This window comes from Taudactylus pleione, unplaced genomic scaffold, assembly GCF_031769625.1.
Source record: "Taudactylus pleione unplaced genomic scaffold, aTauple2 ptg000219l, whole genome shotgun sequence".
NCBI lineage: Eukaryota > Metazoa > Chordata > Amphibia > Anura > Myobatrachidae > Taudactylus > Taudactylus pleione.
The window spans coordinates 330,565-352,328 of NW_028284621.1; the positions used below are offsets into that span (position 1 = coordinate 330,565).

General features: G+C 44.7%; 1 protein-coding gene across 1 annotated transcript in view; it reads right to left on the reverse strand.

The window, feature by feature from the left end:
• Positions 1–21,764, reverse strand: part of COL22A1 (collagen type XXII alpha 1 chain) — a 442,369-nt gene that overhangs the window by 179,371 nt on the left and 241,234 nt on the right. The window contains exon 25 of the mRNA XM_088478826.1: positions 9,982–10,035. Coding sequence (XP_088334952.1) covers positions 9,982–10,035 — 54 coding nt within the window. The remainder of the gene's footprint in view (positions 1–9,981; positions 10,036–21,764) is intronic.

Sequence of the window (21,764 nt, forward strand, 5' to 3'; positions counted from 1 at the left end):
CAGATCGCACTAATCCATGCATGCATCTGAATTGTTTATTTTACACAGATGCCTGCATCACGGATCTCACTGATCTGTGTATGCAGTCAGCTATCTTTAGATCTTGCACGACATTAGACATTTCCCAAGTCAAAATGTGCTGTTTAAGCACCATATTGTGTCCTGGAGTCCCGGGGAGTGTTCAAGGGAAATCGTTCACAATATCGCATTGTGAGCACATCGTTTCATGTGTAGGGGCCTTAAGAAGCAGTTCAGGGCTGGGACTATCAGCGTCACTGAGCCATTCTGTCCCCTTGCTGCTGCCCCTGTGCACTGCCCAACTGCCCCACATGCCTGCTCCCTGCCCCCTCAGCCGTCTCTCCCTCTGCCCCCCAGAAACACCTCCTGTGTGCTGTCCCCTCCACCACCTGTGCTAGTGTACCATCTTGTTGCCCTTCTCCCCTGCAGGTGGCCCGGTTTGCTGCTCCATTCCCTGAAGATTATTAAATTATAAAAAAGCAATGAAATTCCATAGATAAAAAACCTTATTATTTCACATGTCCCATTAAGGCTTCTTAGACATGATCTGAAAATTTACAAAACCTATTGAATTTCTGCCAATATAACTTAAAAAAGCAATGAAATTACGATCATTAAGGGAAGAGATAGGGGAAACATAAATGACCAGGGAAGGGGGGAATAGGGGGATATAGTTTGAGCACAGGATATAATATATTGGATATAATTAGTCAAAAGAATAATGAAAATCCACAATTATAAATATCAAACCCTAGTATAGGTGTCAAGCAAAAATATTGTAAAGTGTGGAGGTGCTCCCCATGAGAGTATAGATAAACGTAGTATGGGGAAGATGAAGAAAACTCTCTTGTTGGGGGCACTCGAATGTAAAGGTTATAATAAGAATAATATATAAAAAATAACTTTTATTAGATATATTTTAAAATACCAAAAACAAGTCTGAGCCTGTTACTTATTGGCATTACTGTTGGAATAACAGCTATAAATTATCACAAGCAGAACACGAACATACATAGAACATAAGACAACATATAATACAATACTTATCACAATTGTGTGAAGCTAAGTGAAATATTACAAATAGGTCTATAATTCTCTGTCTCATACAATATTGAGACCTATATAAAACATATACTAGTTCAATGACCTCATAATGTTGTCATAGCACAATGGCTAATCAGAATTACGGCAGAAGCATACAAGCAAATCTTCTAGAAAAGAATGTGATAATAACCATACAATATTCAATATAGGTTATGTGAGATATCACAGCACAATAACACTGAACAGTAATCAGAGAAATACAATGATAAGGGGGTCAGATGAAATAATAGCTGACCCTGCAAATATCAAAATGAATATAAGTAAATCACAGGTTGTAATGAGAGGCAGATCACACGTAGGTCGCCTGTGATGCCACCCAGGTACTTGTAGACAGTAAAGTTATAGGAAAAAGTAAAGCTAATCCTTTATGTGGAGTTTACAAAATAGCAGCTGCTGCATGCCATTGTATAGCCATTGAATGGCATGTGAGCGTACTATAAAGGTACTCCCAGGGTAGGGAATAAGTACAATGAGTATCTGCTGTTGGACTGCGTTAAAAAGAAGGTCCTGGTGTAAACATTGCAGGAACCTCTAATAGGCGCACCCCAATGAGAGTACTCATAGAGACAATAGTTATCGTAATGAAATAACACAGCATAGGTTTGCGATCTGTGCTGCTGCCAGTCATATACCAAAGGTAGTGGTGAGTGGTGGGAAACCCAGATCGCATATGCAGTGATAGGAAGAAAGAGTATGAGTGTAGCTGCACTATGGCTCCAGGACGACCAATTGTCTCGGGAATTGGGGGACTATCCGAACAAGCCAGTATCTTTTTAGACCAACACTTACGACATCACGTCGATACCTTACCATCCTATGTCCAAGATACTAGGGATGTCCTCAAAAAGATACATGATGTACAACTTGAAGAAAACCAATTATTGGTCACTTTAGATGTGGAATCTTTGTACACGAGTATCCAACATGACATCGGCATCTCAGCAATTCGATATTTCCTACAGATGGAGGGGATGGACGAGTTTAAAGAGTTCTTACTGGATTTATTGGAGTTCATCCTTTACAAAAATTTCTTTACATTTGATGACAAATTCTTCCTCCAAATCCGAGGAACGGCGATGGGTGCAGCATGTGCACCGACATATGCCAACCTGTTCCTCGGTTGGTGGGAGAGGGAAATTGTCTTCAAAGAGTCGAATGAACGATTTACCAGACATATAACCACCTGGCTAAGATATATTGATGATATCTTTATGATATGGCAGGGAGATGTGAACGACCTACTTACCTTTATCCAGGAGTTGAACAAAAACTCAATAAATTTGAAACTTACATATACCTTTAGCAGAGATAATGCCACCTTTCTTGATCTTCACCTCTTTACTAATGAGAATGGATACCTACAAACAGAACTATTCAGAAAAGAAACAGCTACGAATAGTCTTCTTCATTGCAGTAGTGCTCACTTTCCACCTACTATCAAAAACTTACCTAAGGGTGAGTTTCTGAGACTCAGAAGAAATTGCACAACTGATGAGACCTTTCTGCGCAAAAGTCAAGATCTTTCTGAACGCCTCCTAAGCAGAGGTTATAGTAGGAAAATGATTAAGAGTGCCCAATACCAGGCTCTCAAAATGGATAGACAGACCCTGATCTTCTCCAACAACAAATCTAGTGAAACAAAAAACCAAGTACGTTTCATTACAAATTACTGTAATGAGTGGCGAGAATTGCAGGAAATCGTCACACGACATTGGCATGTCTTACTCATGGATGATGATCTGAGAAATTCTCTGGAGAGTAAACCCACCTTTAGCTGGCGAAGATCCCCAAATCTCAGGGATAGACTGGTAAAGAGCCATTTTGTAGGAAATCCCAGAAGGCAGATGAAATTAAAAGGTACTTACCCATGTGGTAAGTGTAAAGCCTGTGGCTATATCACCAAAAAAGATAACGTTATCGATAGATATGGCCAGACTATCATGCTAACACAATTTATCAACTGTGATGCTATGGGGGTTATATACTGCTTGGAGTGCAGTTGCAACCTTAGGTACATAGGCATGACAAGTCGCATCTTTAAACAGAGAATCTTAGAACACGTGGGAAATATCAAAAATGCAAGAAGCGACCTCACTAAAATGAAGAAACTGACATCTGTCGCCAGACACTTCTTAAAATACCACAATGGAACAACACAAGATCTGAAAGCCTTTGGGCTAGAACATATTAGATTGGGCATAAGAGGTGGCAACCTGACAAAAATATTACTACAGAGGGAAAGCAACTGGACCTTTAGACTCAATACTGTGAGCCCTAATGGACTCAATGAAATGATCAACTACAGTATCTTTCTCTGAGAGGTCTTTTTTCATTAAAACTTATGTCATGTCTGACTAATTTTTATATGCAAGCAGCAATGGACGATCATTGGAAGCTTAACTCCAACACAGACATCATTTTAGTATTTTAGTGACCAATTCTTAAACTTGATATTTCACATATTTCTTAATATATATTTTTTTACATTTTTTTACACTTTTTTCTCTCCCACCATCTCCACATACACTTATTCTCTATGTATAAATACATATCTCAGCATTATTATTGAATACTCATTACCCCACACTGTTTTCATTTGTCTTCTCATTTGTTTATCTTAGCCATGTTCTCATCACTTTGATGTTTCATCAATTTTATAACCTTAATTCCTGATCACTCTATACATCCAACATATTCTTTTGGTATTTACCTTATACTTCATGTCAACTTATGTCAAGGTATTTCTGCACACAATCTGTATTCACATTTGTATACACTTTTCTAGAATATATCACTGTCGTCACATCACCATTCATATTCATATATTTATTAATTATTTATTATCTACTCATTATTATTATTATTATTGTTGTTATTATTATTATTATTATTGTTATTTTTTTTTTATTTTTTTATTATCTTTATTTTTATTTTTATTTTTAATATTTTTAATTTTTATTTTTTTTTATTTTTATTTTGGTATCATTTTCTTTATTCTAATCACTTTATACACACTTATTTATATCTACTATTTATATATCTGTATGTTTGGTATTAGCATTTTTGCATAACTATTTTTGCTGCAAGACAGACACTTCAGCTACTAGTCAGGTTTTCCACCTTAGCCTGTTAGCCTGATCGTTATGAGCTTCATCTAACCCAAACACTCCCCCTTCCTATGACTCACTCCCTCCTGTTGCTGTGGACCAATAGAGGGAGTCAACACTTGGACCTATTGACAAGGGTATTGCATCTGCAACACACAGCAGCTGCTCTCCCATTGGTCACAATGCAGGTTAAAGATCACCTGTGTATCACAGTCCACATGCATCTGACTGAGGAAGTGACATTTTCTTTATTCTAATCACTTTATACACACTTATTTATATCTACTATTTATATATCTGTATGTTTGGTATTAGCATTTTTGCATAACTATTTTTGCTGCAAGACAGACACTTTAGCTACTAGTCAGGTTTTCCACCTTAGCCTGTTAGCCTGATCGTTATGAGCTTCATCTAACCCAAACACTCCCCCCTCCTATGACTCACTCCCTCCTGTTGCTGTGGACCAATAGAGGGAGTTAACACTTGGACCTATTGACAAGGGTATTGCATCTGCAACACACAGCACCTGCTCTCCCATTGGTCACAACGCAGGTTAAAGATCACCTGTGTATCACAGTCCACATGCATCTGACTGAGGAAGCGACAGTGAAACGCGCGTCTCAGACCCGCGAATCCGGCTGTGTACAGGCGGGATTCGTCATGGCAGCATACTGACAGGCTCTTCTAGTGGCAGATTTTCTATACTACACACCGGCTCCCTGGAGGTGAGCGCTCAGGTACTTTTCATACTACACTTTCTTTAGCGCACTGAGTGGCTTTATATAACAGAGACAAGTTTGTGACCCTGCAATACCTTTAGGGCAACAGAGCTCCACTTGTCCTGTACTAGCCATAGTGCAGCTACACTCATACTCTTTCTTCCTATCACTGCATATGCGATCTGGGTTTCCCACCACTCACCACTACCTTTGGTATATGACTGGCAGCAGCACAGATCGCAAACCTATGCTGTGTTATTTCATTACGATAACTATTGTCTCTATGAGTACTCTCATTGGGGTGCGCCTATTAGAGGTTCCTGCAATGTTTACACCAGGACCTTCTTTTTAACGCAGTCCAACAGCAGATACTCATTGTACTTATTCCCTACCCTGGGAGTACCTTTATAGTACGCTCACATGCCATTCAATGGCTATACAATGGCATGCAGCAGCTGCTATTTTGTAAACTCCACATAAAGGAGTAGCTTTACTTTTTCCTATAACTTTACTGTCTACAAGTACCTGGGTGGCATCACAGGCGACCTACGTGTGATCTGCCTCTCATTACAACCTGTGATTTACTTATATTCATTTTGATATTTGCAGGGTCAGCTATTATTTCATCTGACCTCCTTATCATTGTATTTCTCTGATTACTGTTCAGTGTTATTGTGCTGTGATATCTCACGTAACCTATATTGAATATTGTATGGTTATTATCACATTCTTTTTTAGAAGATTTGCTTGTATGCTTCTGCCATAATTCTGATTAGCCATTGTGCTATGACGACATTATGAGGTCATTGAACTAGTATATGTTTTATATAGGTCTCAATATTGTATGAGACAGAGAATTATAGACCTATTTGTAATATTTCACTTAGCTTCACACAATTGTGATAAGTATTGTATTATATGTTGTCTTATGTTCTATGAATGTTCGTGTTCTGCTTGTGATAATTTATAGCTGTTATTCCAACAGTAATGCCAATATGTAACAGGCTCAGACTTGTTTTTGGTATTTTAAAATATATCTAATAAAAGTTATTTTTTATATATTATTCTTATTATAACCTTTACATTCGAGTGCCCCCAACAAGAGAGTTTTCTTCTTCTTCCCCATACTAAGAGATAGGGGAAGCCAGGATATTCTGGGGATAAAATAAGAGGAAGCTACCAGTGAGAATGATAATAAACAGAAAATTGACAGGCCCAAACAGTGCCCCCTGCCCTGCAGTGCCTTGTGCCATGGCATTGGTCGCACTACCCTAGTTACAGCCCTGCCTGTAACTCTGTCCCCCCCACCTGCACCATTCTGTCTTACTCCCCATCTGCACTAATCTGTCTTCCCCAATTCCTACTGTTGTGTGTTCTCCCATTTGTGCTAGTCTGTATTCACTTATCCACACCAATCTGTCTTTACCCATCTGCACTGCTCTGTCTTCCCATGTTCATGCCACTCTGTACCTCCCATCCAGGTCGCTCTGTCCCCCCCAAACCGTGCCATTCTGTTTCTCCCCCATCCACACCTTTGTTAACCACCCACCTGCATCACTCTGTTCCTCCCCCCTATCCACACCACTGTTTTTCACCCATCTGCATCACTTTGGCTCCATCCCCCCCTCTGTACTGCTTAATCTTCTCCCCTCTACATGCCTTTATGTCTCACTCATCCATGCCACTCTGTCTCCTCCCCCCATCCACACCACTCTTACATCATCTGCACAGCTCTATCTTCTGCTCAGAACTCAGTTACATATACTGCATGTGTGTATTTCAATGAGTACACAATTCTGTGAATTAGCAGCTCCACCATTTTGTGAGTGATAGCATTCTCACTCTGTGAGAGTTCTGAATCTGCAGTTAACAACAGGGTGTGATGGCATACCATATCTGTATTCCGCAAAGAACAAATGATTGTAATTTCATTGCTTTTTTAAGTTTGATTGGCAGAAATTCAATAGGTTTTGTGAAATTTCAGATCATGTCTAAGAAGCCTTAATGGGACATGTGAAACCGTAAGGTTATTTGTCTATGGAAAAAAAAAAAAAAATATATATATATATATATATATACACAATATGCACACACACACATGTTCTGGATATGGACATCTGCAATTGGTACTGTTATGGACAAAGATTTAATCAATCAGGGCTTTCACAAGCTGATACTGTCAAATGAATAGAGCTTATCCTATTACGTGATTCACTGTGATCTGCCAACCCCTGACTCTAACGGTAACCCTCACTCTAACCCAAACTGTGACTCTAACGCTAACCCTAACCCTTATCCCTAACTCTAATTGCTACCCAAATTCTAATGGCAACCCTAATATTAACCTTAATGGTAACCATAATGCTAACACTAAGGGCCGTATTCAATTAGGTGCGAAAAGTCGCGTGTGGCGAAAAGTGTTCGCCGATGTGAACTTTTCAATTGCTGGAGTTTTTGCATGTGCGAAAACTTCATATGCAGAAACCGGCGAAAAGTTTTCACCATCTCAGAGCAGGTGATAAAATGTTGCGAATCTCTATTTTTGACTAAAAATGTGGGGACTTGGGGCGTGATTCAGACCCGCTCGCAAGCGCACAGCGCTCACAAGCAGGTCGATGGTCCCTCACTGCGCATGCGCCGCCTCCGGCGTGCGCACGCGCGACACCCGTCCTGTGACTGCAGCTCAGTCGCTATGGGTCTCACGACAAGATGAGGCGGCTGTCGATGGTGAGTGACAACTCGCCCCCTTTTGTAGGCGGGAAGGGGGGGTGGCTGCACAAACGCAGGCGTTCCCTTAGGAACGCCTGCCGTTTGTGGGCGGCCCTACTGACATCACTAGGAAGTCCACTCGGGCTTGAGGGAGCCGAGACCCTACCACAGGGTCTCGTCGCAAGCCCGATGGGCGCGATAATTGTGACGGACTCCAGGCCACTCAAACAAGTTGTGGGTGGTCACCCACAGCTTTGCGAGCGGGCTGGAGAAAAAAAACCCGCCCTGATTTAGAGCGAGCGGCTCTGAATCAGGCCCTTGGTTCATAACCGTTTGGACACCTCTCCAATGACTAATTAAACAAAAAAATTATTTAAAATTAGCTTATATCCCCTAATAATGACATGTAATTTTTGGGGTGAAAATGTAAAAAGTGTTGGTTTAAAGCACTGGGTCAGATAGTTTTGGGGGGCTGTATGGATGGGACCGGTGTTTTTAGGATTACAGGTGGCTGTAGCAGGTGTATTTTTTAACATTTTTAAAAAGTGCTCTTTATATCCATTAGACTCAATTTAAGAACCCAAAATACTTTTATTTATAATTAGGGCTATTAATACACTTCTATATTGATTTCCAGTGTAATTTAGGCTTTTTATGGGGTATAGACTCATTTCCCCAAAATGTGCTGTACTTTTCGCTAGTTTTGCCATGTGCATTTATCGCACATATGCGTTTTCGTGTGTTTTGCAATTGGATAGGATGAAAATAAAGTATGATAAAAGATCTCTTCAAAACTGGCGAATGCGGTGATAACTTTCGCCATGCGAACGCTTATTGCCAAATGCAACTTTTCGCACCTAATTGAATACGGCCCTAAGCGTAACCCTAATGCTAACTCCAGAGCCGTAACTAGACTTTTTGGTGCCCTATGCCAGAAAGAGCATTGGCACCGCCCCCCCCCCCCCCCTATTTTTTAAATAGGGAGATAACACCCGAAAAAGGGCCATGGCCTCAAGGGGAAGGGCCAGGGAAGAGATAGGGGAGGCCAGGAGATGCTGGGGATAAAATAAGAGTTAGCTACAAGCCAGAAAGGGTCGCACTACCCTAGTTATGGCCCTGACCTAACACTTAACTCAAGCCCCTTACCCTAACCCAAGCTGTGACTTTAAACCTAACCCTAACCCCTAACTCTAACTGCAACCTTAACAACAAACCTAATGCTAACACTAATTGTAACCATAATGCTAAACCTTAACTCAAACCCTTAACCCTTATAGAAACCCTAACGGTAACTGTTTACCCAAACAGTGATTTTAATGCTAACTCTAACCCCTATCCCTAACTCTAATTCATACTTGCCGCCGATGTATTTCTCCTCCCTGGGAGAAGCCCAGAGAGGAGAAGCAGATGGGCGGAGTTGGGGGCGAGGCAGGATGGAAATGTGTCATTAAGCCACGCCCCCCTCAGGGGAATTTTACACAACTTTGCATATTTTAATTAGGGGGCGGGGCTAAATGATGCGATTCTTATAGAATCCCATCATTAAACCCTGCCCCCCATCCGATGATCGCCGCTAATAGTCTCCCTATTCTGCCTACTTCACTACTCTTCCATGGATGCGGGGTTTACCCCCAAAAAATAGGGAGCCTCCCGCAAATTCCGGGAGGGTAGGCATGTATGCTCTAATTGCAACCCTGATGCTAACACTAAGTGTAACCCCAACGCTATCCCTAACCCTTAACTCAAACCCCTTACCCTAATGGCAACCCGAACCCTAACGCTAACCCTGACTGTAATATCGCTTATACTAATGGAAATGTTGACATTATGACAATGTCAACCTTTCAGGTGTCTACATTCTCTAATGGGCAACATTTTGAAGGTAATGTTGAAATGTTAACCATGTAGACATCATCAATGTCGACCTTCTGCTGTCAACTTCGTGAACGTAGACAGTCTCATCATAGCATTCAGACATGCATACAATGGAAAAGCATTGGGTTATAAAGCTCTCGGATAAATCATTTTCTGCAGCATACAGAGCTCTCATTAGCAGAGTGTAAATGTGCTCAGTGTTGCACTGTGAGACTTGTCAGTGTCGGCAATCTACTCCAGTGCATCACAGCCATGCTTCCACTTCTGGTGGAAATACAGATCTTGCTAAAGCTGTTTTGCCTTCTCCAATGCAGGGAGGAGATAAATCATTTGTGTACATACATCTCATTTGGCTACATCTTATTATTTTAGTTCATCCACATAACACGATCTACTGAGTAACACATGTCCTTATTTCTTATAGTAAGAATTCATATATAAATATATACCTGAAGGCCTGGCTCTCCTGGGGGTCCAGCAACGCCCGCTGGTCCGGGGGGTCCCTGAAAGAAATGCAGACAAAGTAATTACTGCAGGAACCTAAATGAAATGATCTTGTCAGGACTTTGCAACATTGTTATCTCTTTAACGCTATATCAGGTTGTATATAACTATTTTGTATCACCCCTCCCCTCCAAAAAAAAAAAAGACAAGAATAAATCAGGTATGATTTGAAAAATAAGTTTCCAGTTCGCAAATGGTGGCACCCTTATTGCCTACGCTGGGTTCCTGCCAACAGGAACTCCTAGATCTAAACAATGACATCTCTGCCCCCAAAACTACAGTACAATACCACGGGCCTTTTTCTCTTTTTATACTGCAAATTTTCTACCGAGTTTGTTCCCTTAATTATTTTTTCTGCATAGTGGGCTTCATTCAGAGGCGGCCATACGATCTACGACCGCACGGCCGCCTCGATGTTTGTCCAGTGCGCATTCTCACGAGGGAGCCGGCTCCTTCGTGCGCATGCGTGAGACCCGCTACGACCGACAGTGCCGGTCGTAGTGTGTCTCTTTCCAAAGGGGGCGAGCTGTCGATGTTGATTGACAGCTCGCCCCGTTTGGAAGGCGGGCCGGGAGGGTGGCAAACAAACGGAGGCGTTCCCATGGGAACGCCTGCCGTTTGGGGGAGGCCCCACTGACATCGCTAGTGATGTCAGTGGAGAGCTTCCGGCTCTGACAGAGCCAGAAGCTCTCCGGGGCTTACGACAAGTGAGACCCTACCCTAGGGTCTCGTCGTAAGCCCCGATGACCATAGACCATCGCGACCATCACCCTAGCGGTCGTTAGAGCTGTGGGTGTAAACCCACAGCCTAATGACCGAAACAGAGGCGGCCGGTCAGGATGCAAGCGACCGGCCAGTTTCTGAGCGACCGCTTGCATCCTCCGACCGCCTCTGAATGAGGGCCAGAATACCTCCAGCATAAGAGGGGTGTGGATTAACAGATAGACAGTAAAAAGGCCAACAGTGTCTAGATAGAGACCAGATGTTAGACAGTCAATAGGTCGACTGAGACAAAAGGTCGACAGGGACAATCTGTTAACACACTAAAGGTCGACATGTAAGAAGGTCGACGGGTATAAATGGTTGACGGGGTCAAAAGGTCAACATGAAAATGATCGACACAAAATTGGTTGACGCATGATTACTATTATTTTGCCCTAATCTTCACCCTAACCCTCCCCTTGGTACCTAACCACCCTGTTTGTCCCCCTGCTATGGCCCCCCGGCTCGTTCAACCTGGTACTGGTTACTGGAGAAAAGGGAGAACCCCACGATGTTCTTTCCCCCTATTATCCAATACCAGCCAAGGCTGAGAGGTCTGGGGCAGTTACTGATCTAGGGGGCATCCCACACATTTTTTATTTTTAAATGTAACCTAAACAAGTCTACACCGATCATACTGTGTGCCGTCATTTATTTACTTCTATTTGCTATTGGTTTTGACCTGAAAGATCAAATCTGACAGCATTTAGAGCTGCGAAATCCGACTGACATCGACGTGGCTTCTATGCTGAAACCCGACAGATGATAGATAGACTTTTAGTAACTTTATCCCTATATGTGAGACTGAAGGAACTGTGGGTCTGATTCAGCAAGGACCGCAATGGCAAAGCTGCACGCAGGCAATCATGGTAACGCAGCATCAGGCATCACGCCAACTGCTGCCTACTCTGCAGACCATCGGCCTGCTGCATGACCCATGTGGTCCCGCAGCCGGCCGCCGCAGATTAGAGTAAGAAGCCAGGAAACCTTTGTCAGCCGACGGAGACCCCTGGCCTCTTCCCTCCCCCCCCAATGGCGGCGATATGCCTCCGCTTCGGGAAACGGAGGCCATCGCCACCCCCTCCCCATCCACAAATGCCAGCAGACTGTCAATCACTGAGCACATGCTTTAGTGTAGTTGGAATTTATTTGCACGATGCTCATCAGGTGACTGTAAGTTCTTTGTCCATGTCTTTGATTCTCTGCACATAGTATGAATACCCAATTATCTCAATGTCTTTTTTGTGCATGTCTTTAGTCTTTATTTTCATTGAACAACCACCAAGCAGGCGAATTTTTATTGTCTAATATGCATTATATAATTGCTAATTCAATGCTGAGCTTCTGAATTCAGTGTTAGCATACACTAAAGTTCCAAAAGTCATGGGATAGATGACTAGTATTGTGTAGGACCCCCTGTAGCCCGGCAAAGTGCAGCAACACGACGTGCATTGATTCCACAAGTAGACGGAAGACCTCTGGAGAGATGGTGACCCATCTGGATAGCATCCCACAGCTCCCTGATATTTGTAGGCACAGGATCTTGGGTGTGAATGGACCTCTCCACCACGTCCCAGAAATGCTTGATTAGGTTTATGTCAGGTGAACGTGGTGGCCACACTATTCGACGAAACTCTCCAGAATGCTCCTTGCACCAATTCTGGACAACTTGGGACCGATGACATGGAGCATTATCCTGCTGGAATATTCCGTCATTGTGGGGATACATGAAGTCCATGAAGGGCTGCACATAGTCATCAAGCTATGCAATGTATCGGTTACCGGTCAATGACGTGTATAGGCAGACCAGCAGACCCAACCCATGCAACGTGAACACATCCCACACCATTGTGGAACCACCACCAAACTGCACAATGCCTTGTTGACGACTTGGGTCTGCGCCACACCCGAACGCTACCATGAGCCCAAAACAACTGGCACCGTGACTCATCGGACCACGCCACATGTTGCCAGTTCTCCAGGGTCCAATTATAGACACCACAAGCCCAGGTGAAGTACTGAGTCCAGTGTCATAGTGTTAACAGGGGCACTCTGGTGCGTCTTCTGCTCCCTTATCCAACGGAGTCTTTAGAACGCTGCACTGACCTGTTGGATATGCACCTGGTTCAGGTTGGGGACGGCCAGGGCTGCCACCAGAGATTGTTGGGCCCGGTACCAATAAAATAGGCAGGGGCCCCCTTGGGGGTGCATAGGGCAGGGAAGGCTGAACCTTATTGGGGGGGGGGCAGGGCAGGGAAGGCTGGAGCAGAGGGGGAGCACTAGGGGAGGGAGGGCTGTTAGGAGTAGGAGAGAGGCACAGGGCAGGGAAGGCTGTTAGGAGTAGGAGAGAGGCACAGTGCAGGGAAGGCTGTTAGGAGTAGGAGAGAGAGGGGGGCCAGGTGGCAGCGCAGCACCAGCAGTGCAGTTAAACACCGGCAGCCAGCTAGAAAGCACTGGTGGCACTTCAAGTATGGCACCGGTCTCGAGTCAATCACAACTCGCAGACCGGCAGCCAATAAGGAGCGATCACGGCAACTGTGATGCGCTTGTGGCCGGTGCCATTTTTTAAGTGCTGCCCTTGCGGTGGTGCTGTGTTTCCCTGGGCGCTGGTGCATATCTGGCTCTGCACCGTTGCCACCCGGCTAGGCCACCGCTCTTTCCAGGCCCGGGACTACGGGCCCGTCAGTCCCCCCTGATGGCGGCCCAGGGTACGGCATCCCGGCAGTAAGAATGCCAGCAAATTTTGGTAAGTATTTCAGGCTAACCCTTACCCTAATCCTAACCCTTCCCTCCCGCAGCCTAACCATCCCCTCCAACAACCTGACCTTAACACGCCCCTCCCGTAGCCTAACCCTCCTTTCCTGCAGCCTAACCCTAATACTCCCCTCCCGTAGCCTAACTCTAACCCTCCCATCCCGCAGCCTAACCATCCCCTCCAGTAACCTGACATTAGCACGCCCCTCCCATAGCCTAACCCTAACCCTCCCTTCCTGCAGCCTAACAATAATACTCCCCTCCCATAGCCTAACTCTGACCCTCCTATCCTTCAGCCTAACCATCACCTCCAGCAACCTGACCTTAACACGCCCCTCCCATAGCCTAACACTCCCTTCCTGCAGCCTAACACTAACGCTCCCCTCCCCTAGACTGACCCTAACCCTCCCATCCCGCAGCCTAACCCTAACCCTCCCATCTTGTAGCCTAACCATATCACTCATACTTGCCGTTAGAAGTTGTCGGCGTTATGATCTGTCAAGGTTTTGAGCGTCTGGATTCTGACTGTTGCTATGCCGACTACATCCCCTCTGGTACCTCCTGCATTGAGTGTGGATGTGATTCGAGCCAGTGTTGCATGTCTGCTCCCACTGACAATTCTGGCCAGACACTGCTGGAATCGATCATTAAGCACCCGTGGTCGGCCACTGTGCTGTCCATAGAGGGTGGTATGGCCTTCCATGAGGTATTCCTGGTATACACGTGACACCACGAATATTGAATGTCCGCACTACTTGATAGTGGGCACCCACTATCATGCTCTATTCTAACTCCGTCGCCTTGACATGAACAGCCAAGCTGTAGGTGTTCAAACTGACTCACAAGATGTCAGATTCCAAAGTTATGCAGGTCTGGGCATTTCCATGATGTCAGTGTACGGTGACCACACCTAACATTACCTTTGCATACTGCTATCCCATGACTTTTGGCACTTCAGTGTATAAGCCCTGATGCGGATTTCATTGTGGTACTAAATAAATTATACCTACTACAGCCTCTGTAATATGATCCATGATGTACAGCAGGGGGAGGCAACCTGTCACACTCCAGCTACTGTGGAACTATACCTCCCAGCATGCCCTGTCAATAGTTTGCTGGTAGGTAATGTGGTTACTGTGGCAAGGCATGCTGGGATGATTAGTTCCACAGCAGCTTGGGTGCCAAAGGTTGCTCACCCAAACTGTATAATCATTGTCAGTCGGTATCTTAATCCTCCCCCTCTGCCTACCCTAACCCACCTCTCCAGTGCCTGAACCTAACCTCCCCCCTAATGCCTAAACCTAACCCTCCCCTCTTTGTGCCTAATCCTAACCCCTCCCCCTAGTGCCTAACCCTAACCCCTAATACTAACTCCGCTACTTACCTTCTGGAATCTTGCGGTTGAGATATTGACTGCATCCCATTGCATCATGTGACTGCAAATACCTGCAGTCCTAAAATGGTTACATGTAATGCTTAAATCATACATGCCTACTCTCACGGGAGTTGCGGGAGGCTAACTCCCCTCCGCGCACCCCCGAAAGAGTAGGCATATGTCCCGCATGCCGCTCACTTCCTAGTGGCAAATCGCGTCATTTAGTACCGCCCTCAGCAAAGGAGGCGGGGCCTAATTTCAGCTGTAGCCTGGCCCCGCCCCACGAATCCGCCAGGAAAAGAGAAATCAAAAGTTGGCAAGTATGGCTTAAATAACAGCCCTGCAAAACTAATTTCATAGGAATTGTAATAAGTAAAAAATTACAATATTGTAAAAATATGACTAATGCAAAATCCAAATTTAAATTGTGAAATTACATGAAATAAATAAATACACACAATTCTCTTCCTCAGCCCTGTACATAAAAATAGGCATACTTCTGTTATACCACTAGGTGGAGCACAAGAGCAAGAAAAAGTTTATTCTCAATTCTTAAGAAACAATTAAAAGCTTATGGACGTATTCAATTTGAGGCGAAATGTCGGAATCGGCGATAAATTTGATGACGTCAATTTCACCTCTTTGAATTATCCTCGTATTCAATTACATTGACTTTTCGCCGATGCGAAAAGTCAATGATAAAAAAACGGGGATAAATTTTCACCAGCATTTTGCTGGTAAAAAAAAAGTGCAGATTTGGGGTTTAGGGATGCAGGCTTTAAAAAAATAGCCTGCACCCTTGGGAATGCCCCCTTAAAATGAAATGTACAACAACAACAAAAAAAAAAAAAAATCGGGACACCCCAAAAAAATTATTTTTTTTGGGGGGGGGGGGGTGAAAAAGACAAAACTAAAAACCACTTCTAAAATAGACAAATTAAATCCACACGGTTTCCCTTAAATACGGCAGGTGTTTTCTTCATTGCACAGAGTAGCGGCAGGTGCATTTTGCAGAATTTTAAAAAAATAAGTTTAGGGACTTAAAAATATGCTAGTACCCATATTCAAGTACACCAAAATTGATGGGACCACTTTTAAAAACTAATTAAAATAGATAAGTGCTCTTCTGCATCACTTCCTCAATGTCGGGAAAAAATCACCTGCCGCTGCTATTTAAAAACCCGACTTTCTTCTGCAGGCAAAAACGGGGGTACCCATAGTGATCCCCCAGGTCTGGACATTTTTAGGGGGTCCTACAATTATTTCCCAAAAATTCCCATATTTTTTGCTGATCCAAGTTTCGCCTGTTCCCGTTTTCGCCTACTTTAGAATTGAATACGGGGAATAGCAGGCACGCGCGCGATACTTTTCCGCCTGGAAAACAGGCGAAGGAGGCGAAAAGTCCAGCAGGCAAAAAGTCTAGACTGTTCACCTCAAACTGAATACGGGCCTTAGTATCTAACAAGGGACAGAATAGATACATGTCACAGAGTGACACAGTAATATAAATATGTGTCCATGTGCTCCCTCTTATAAACATGAAATATAAAGACATTAGGTCTCATTCAGACATGGTTGCAAGCGCCGAAGCGTGCACAAGCACGAGACCCGGCTAGCGACGGGCGATCCGTCGCTAGGGGTCTCGTAGCAGACGGGGCGAGCTGTCGATGTCGAGTGACAACTCGCCCCGTGTGCTGGACGGGCTGGGGGCGTGCCCGGCCAAACGGAGGCGTTCCAGTTGGAACGCTTGCCGTTTAGGGGCGGCCCCACTGACATCATAGATGATGTCAGTGGGGAACTTCCTGCTCAAACAGAGCAGGGAGTTCCCTGGGGCTTTCGAGAGCCCAGATCCAACCTTAGGGTCTGGTCGTAAGCCCCGATGGTCGCGATAGTGACCATCGCGACCATCATCCTGGTCGGTCGCTAGAGCTGTGGGTGGTAACCAACAGCCTAGTGATCGACCAGAAGGCAGGACTTAAAAAAGTAAGTGGCCGCCCTCATTCAGAGCGATCGCTTGCAGCAAGCGATCGACTCTGAATGAGGTCCATTGTGTGGGAATGAAGCAGAGCAAATTGTACTGTATATCATGCACTTTAGTGGGATGACGCTACAAAGCTGGCACTCAGGCCTGATTCATTACAGATCACAATTGCAACAGTGTACGCAGATAGACCGATGGTGCGTATGCTCTGCAGTGCGCGTGCGTGAGTCAGCACTGAGATCGCACTGCGGTCACTTATGCAGATACAAAGCCATCACAGATCCAGGGATGGGACGTCAGCGTTCTGGGGTGGTGCCAGAGGAGTGGTTGGGAAAACGCAGGCGTGCCTGTCCGTTTGAATACCGTTTCCTAGGCGTGCATTAATCAGCCACTGCGACGGCAAACGCAGCTTGTGTACTCACTGCATGCGACGTGAGACCTGCTGTAATTCTGCATGAAGGTCCGATGTTACTTGATGGTACCGATGTATACGCAGGTCTACGAGGTCTTAAGGATGTGAGAGAGCGGTAGTGGGCTTCTCTATGCTGGCATTTGCGATTGCAAACATTAGCATATTTTCGCAGCAGATCTGCGTGGTTAATCGTAACTGCGTTCGTAATAGTGATCCATTGTGAATCATGCACTCTGTACTGTATACTGTGTGATCGGTGAGATGATGCTGCAGTAGTAGCACTCTGTACTGTGTATACTGTGTGATCGGTGAGAAGACGCTGCAGTAGTAGCACTCTGTACCGTGTATACTGTGTGATAGGTGAGATGATGCTGCAGTAGTAGCACTCTGTACTGTGTATACTGTGTGATAGGTGAGATGATGCTGCAGTAGTAGCTCTCTGTACTGTGTATACTGTGTGATCGGTGAGAAGACGCTGCAGTAGTAGCACTCTGTACTGTGTATACTGTGTGATAGGTGAGATGATGCTGCAGTAGTAGCACTCTGTACTGTGTATACTGTGTGATAGGTGAGATGATGCTGCAGTAGTAGCTCTCTGTACTGTGTATACTGTGTGATAGGTGAGATGATGCTGCAGTAGTAGCACTCTGTACTGTGTATACTGTGTGATTGGTGAGAAGATGCTGCAGTAGTAGCACTCTGTACTGTGTATACTGTGTGATCGGTGAGATGATGCTGCAGTAGTAGCACTCTGTACTGTATACTGTGTGATCGGTGAGATGATGCTGCAGTATTAGCACTCTGTACTGTGTATACTGTGTGATCGGTGAGATGATGCTGCAGTATTAGCACTCTGTACTGTATACTGTGTGATCGGGGAGATGATGCTGCAGTAGTAGCACTCTGTACTGTATACTGTGTGATCGGTGAGATGATGCTGTAGTAGTAGCACTCTGTACTGTATACTGTGTGATCGGTGAGATGATGCTGCAGTAGTAGCATTCTGTACTGTATACTGTGTGATCGGTGAGATGATGCTGAAGTAGTAGCACATTGTACTGTATACTGTGTGATCGGTGAGATGACGCTGCAGTAGTAGCTCTCTGTACTGTGTATACTGTGTGATCGGTGAGATGATGCTGCAGTAGTAGCACTCTGCACTGTATACTGTGTGATCAGTGAGATGATGCTGCAGTAGTAGCACTCTGTACTGTATACTGTGTGAATGGTGAGAGGACGCTGCAGTAGTAGCGCTCTGTACTGTATACTGTGTGATCGGTGAGATGACGCTGCAGTAGTAGCACTCTGTACTGTATACTGTGTGATCAGTGAGATGATGCTGCAGTAGTAGCACTCTGTACTGTATACTGTGTGATTGGTGAGATGATGCTGCAGTAGTAGCACTCTGTACTGTGTATACTGTGTGATCGGTGAGATGATGCTGCAGTAGTAGCACTCTGTACTGTATACTGTGTGATCGGTGAGATGATGCTGCAATAGTAGCACTCTGTACTGTGTATACTGTGTGATCGGTGAGATGATACTGCAGTAGTAGCACTCTGTACTGTATACTGTGTGAGCGGTGAGATGATGCTGCAGTAGTAGCACTCTGTACTGTACACTGTGTGATCGGTGAAATGATGCCAGTAGTAGCACTCTGTACTGTATACTGTGTGATCAGTGAGATGATGCTGCAGTAGTAGCTCTCTGTACTGTATACTGTGTGAATGGTGAGATTACGCTGCAGTAGTAGCACTCTGTACTGTATACTGTGTGATCAGTGAGATGATGCTGCAGTAGTAGCACTCTGTACTGTATACTGTGTGATTGGTGAGATGATGCTGCAGTAGTAGCAATCTGTACAGTGTATACTGTGTGATCGGTGAGATGATGCTGCAGTAGTAGCACTCTGTACTGTGTATACTGTGTGATCGGTGAGATGATACTGCAGTGGTAGCACTCTGTACTGTATACTGTGTGAGCGGTGAGATGATGCTGCAGTAGTAGCACTCTGTACTGTATACTGTGTGATCGGTGAGATGACGCTGCAGTAGTAGCACTTTGTACTGTATACTGGTGATCAGTGAGATGATGCTGCAGTAGTAGCACTTTGTACTGTATAATGTGTGATCAGTGAGATGATGCTGCAGTAGTAGCACTCTGTACTGTATACTGTGTGATCGGTGAGATGACGCTGCAGTAGTAGCAGTTTGTACTGTATACTGTGTGATCAGTGAGATGATGCTGCAGTAGTAGCACTTTGTACTGTATAATGTGTGATCAGTGAGATGATGCTGCAGTAGTAGCACTCTGTACTGTATACTGTGTGATAGGTGAAATGATGCTGCAGTAGTAGCACTCTGTACTGTATACTGTGTGATCGGTGAGATGATGCTGCAGCAGTAGCACTCTGTCCTGTGTACACTGTGTGATCGGTGAGATGATGCTGCAGCAGTAGCACTCTGTCCTGTGTATACTGTGTGATCGGTGAGATGATGCTGCAGTAGTAGCACTCTGTACTGTATACTGTGTGATCAGTGAGATGATGCTGCAGTAGTAGCACTCTGTACTGTATAATGTGTGATCGGTGAGATGATGCTGCAGTAGTAGCACTCTGTACTGTATACTGTGTGCTAGGTGAAATGATACTGCAGTAGTAGCACTCTGTACTGTATACTGAGTGATCGGTGAGATGATGCTGCAGCAGTAGCACTCTGTCCTGTGTATACTGTGTGATCGGTGAGATGATGCTGCAGCAGTAGCACTCTGTCCTGTGTATACTGTGTGATCGGTGAGATGATGCTGCAGTAGTAGCACTCTGTACTGTATACTGTGTGATCAGTGAGATGATGCTGCAGTAGAAGCACTCTGTACTGTACAATGTGTGATCGGTGAGATGACGCTGCAGCAGTAGCACTCTGTACTGTATACTGTGTGATCGGTGAGATGATGCTGCAGCAGTAGCACTCTGTCCTGTGTATACTGTGTGATTGGTGAGATGATGCTGCAGCAGTAGCACTCTGTCCTGTGTATACTGTGTGATCGGTGAGATGATGCTGCAGTAGTAGCACTCTGTACTGTATACTGTGTGATCAGTGAGATGATGCTGCAGTAGTAGCACTCTGTACTGTATACTGTGTGATCAGTAAGATGATGCTGCAGTAGTAGCACTCTGTACTGTATACTGTGTGATCAGTGAGATGACGCTGCAGTAGTAGCACTCTGTACTGTATACTGTGTGATCAGTGAGATGATGCTGCAGTAGTAGCACTCTGTACTGTGTATACTGTGTGATCAGTGAGATGATGCTGCAGTAGTAGCACTCTGTACTGTATACTGTGTGATTGGTGAGATGATGCTGCAGTAGTAGCACTCTGTAGTGTATACTGTGTGATCAGTGAGATGACGCTGCAGTAGTAGCACTCTGTACTGTATACTGTGTGATCAGTGAGATGATGCTGCAGTAGTAGTAGCACTCTGTACTGTATACTGTGTGATTGGTGAGATGACGCTGCAGTAGTAACACTCTGTACTGTGTATACTGTGTGATCGGTGAGATGATGCTGCAGTAGTAGCACTCAGTACTGTATACTGTGTGAACGGTGAAATGATGCTGCAGTATTAGCACTCTGTACTGTAAATACTGTGTGATCGGTGAGATGATGCTGCAGTAGTAGCACTCTGTACTGTATACTGTGTGATCGGTGAGATGATGCTGCAGTATTAGCACTCAGTACTGTATACTGTGTGAACGGTGAAATGATGCTGCAGTATTAGCACTCTGTACTGTAAATACTGTGTGATCGGTGAGATGATGCTGCAGTAGTAGCACTCTGTACTGTATACTGTGTGATCGGTGAGATGATGCTGCAGTATTAGCACTCTGTACTGTGTATACTGTGTGATCGGTGAGATGATGCTGCATTAGTAGCACTCAGTACTGTATACTGTGTGATCGGTGAGATGATGCTGCAGTGATAGCACTCTGTACTGTATATTGTGTGATCGGTGAGATGATGCTGCAGTAGTAGCACTCTGTACTGTATAGTGTGTGATCGGAGAGATGATGCTGCAGTAGTAGCACTCTGTACTGTATACTGTGTGATCGGTGAGATCACGCTGCAGTAGTGGCACTCTGTACTGTGTATACTTTGTGATAGGTGAGATGATGCTGCAGTAGTAGCACGCTGTACTGTATACTGTGTGATCGGTGAGATGATGTTGTAGTAGTAGCACTCTGTACTGTATACTGTGTGATAGCTGAAATGATGCTGCAGTAGTAGCACTCTGTACTGTATACTGTGTGATCGGTGAGATGACGCTGCAGCAGTAGCACTCTGTACTGTATACTGTGTGATCGGTGAGATGATGTTGTAGTAGTAGCACTCTGTTCTGTATACTGTGTGTGGTAAGTGAGATGATGCTGCAGTGGTAGCACTCTGTA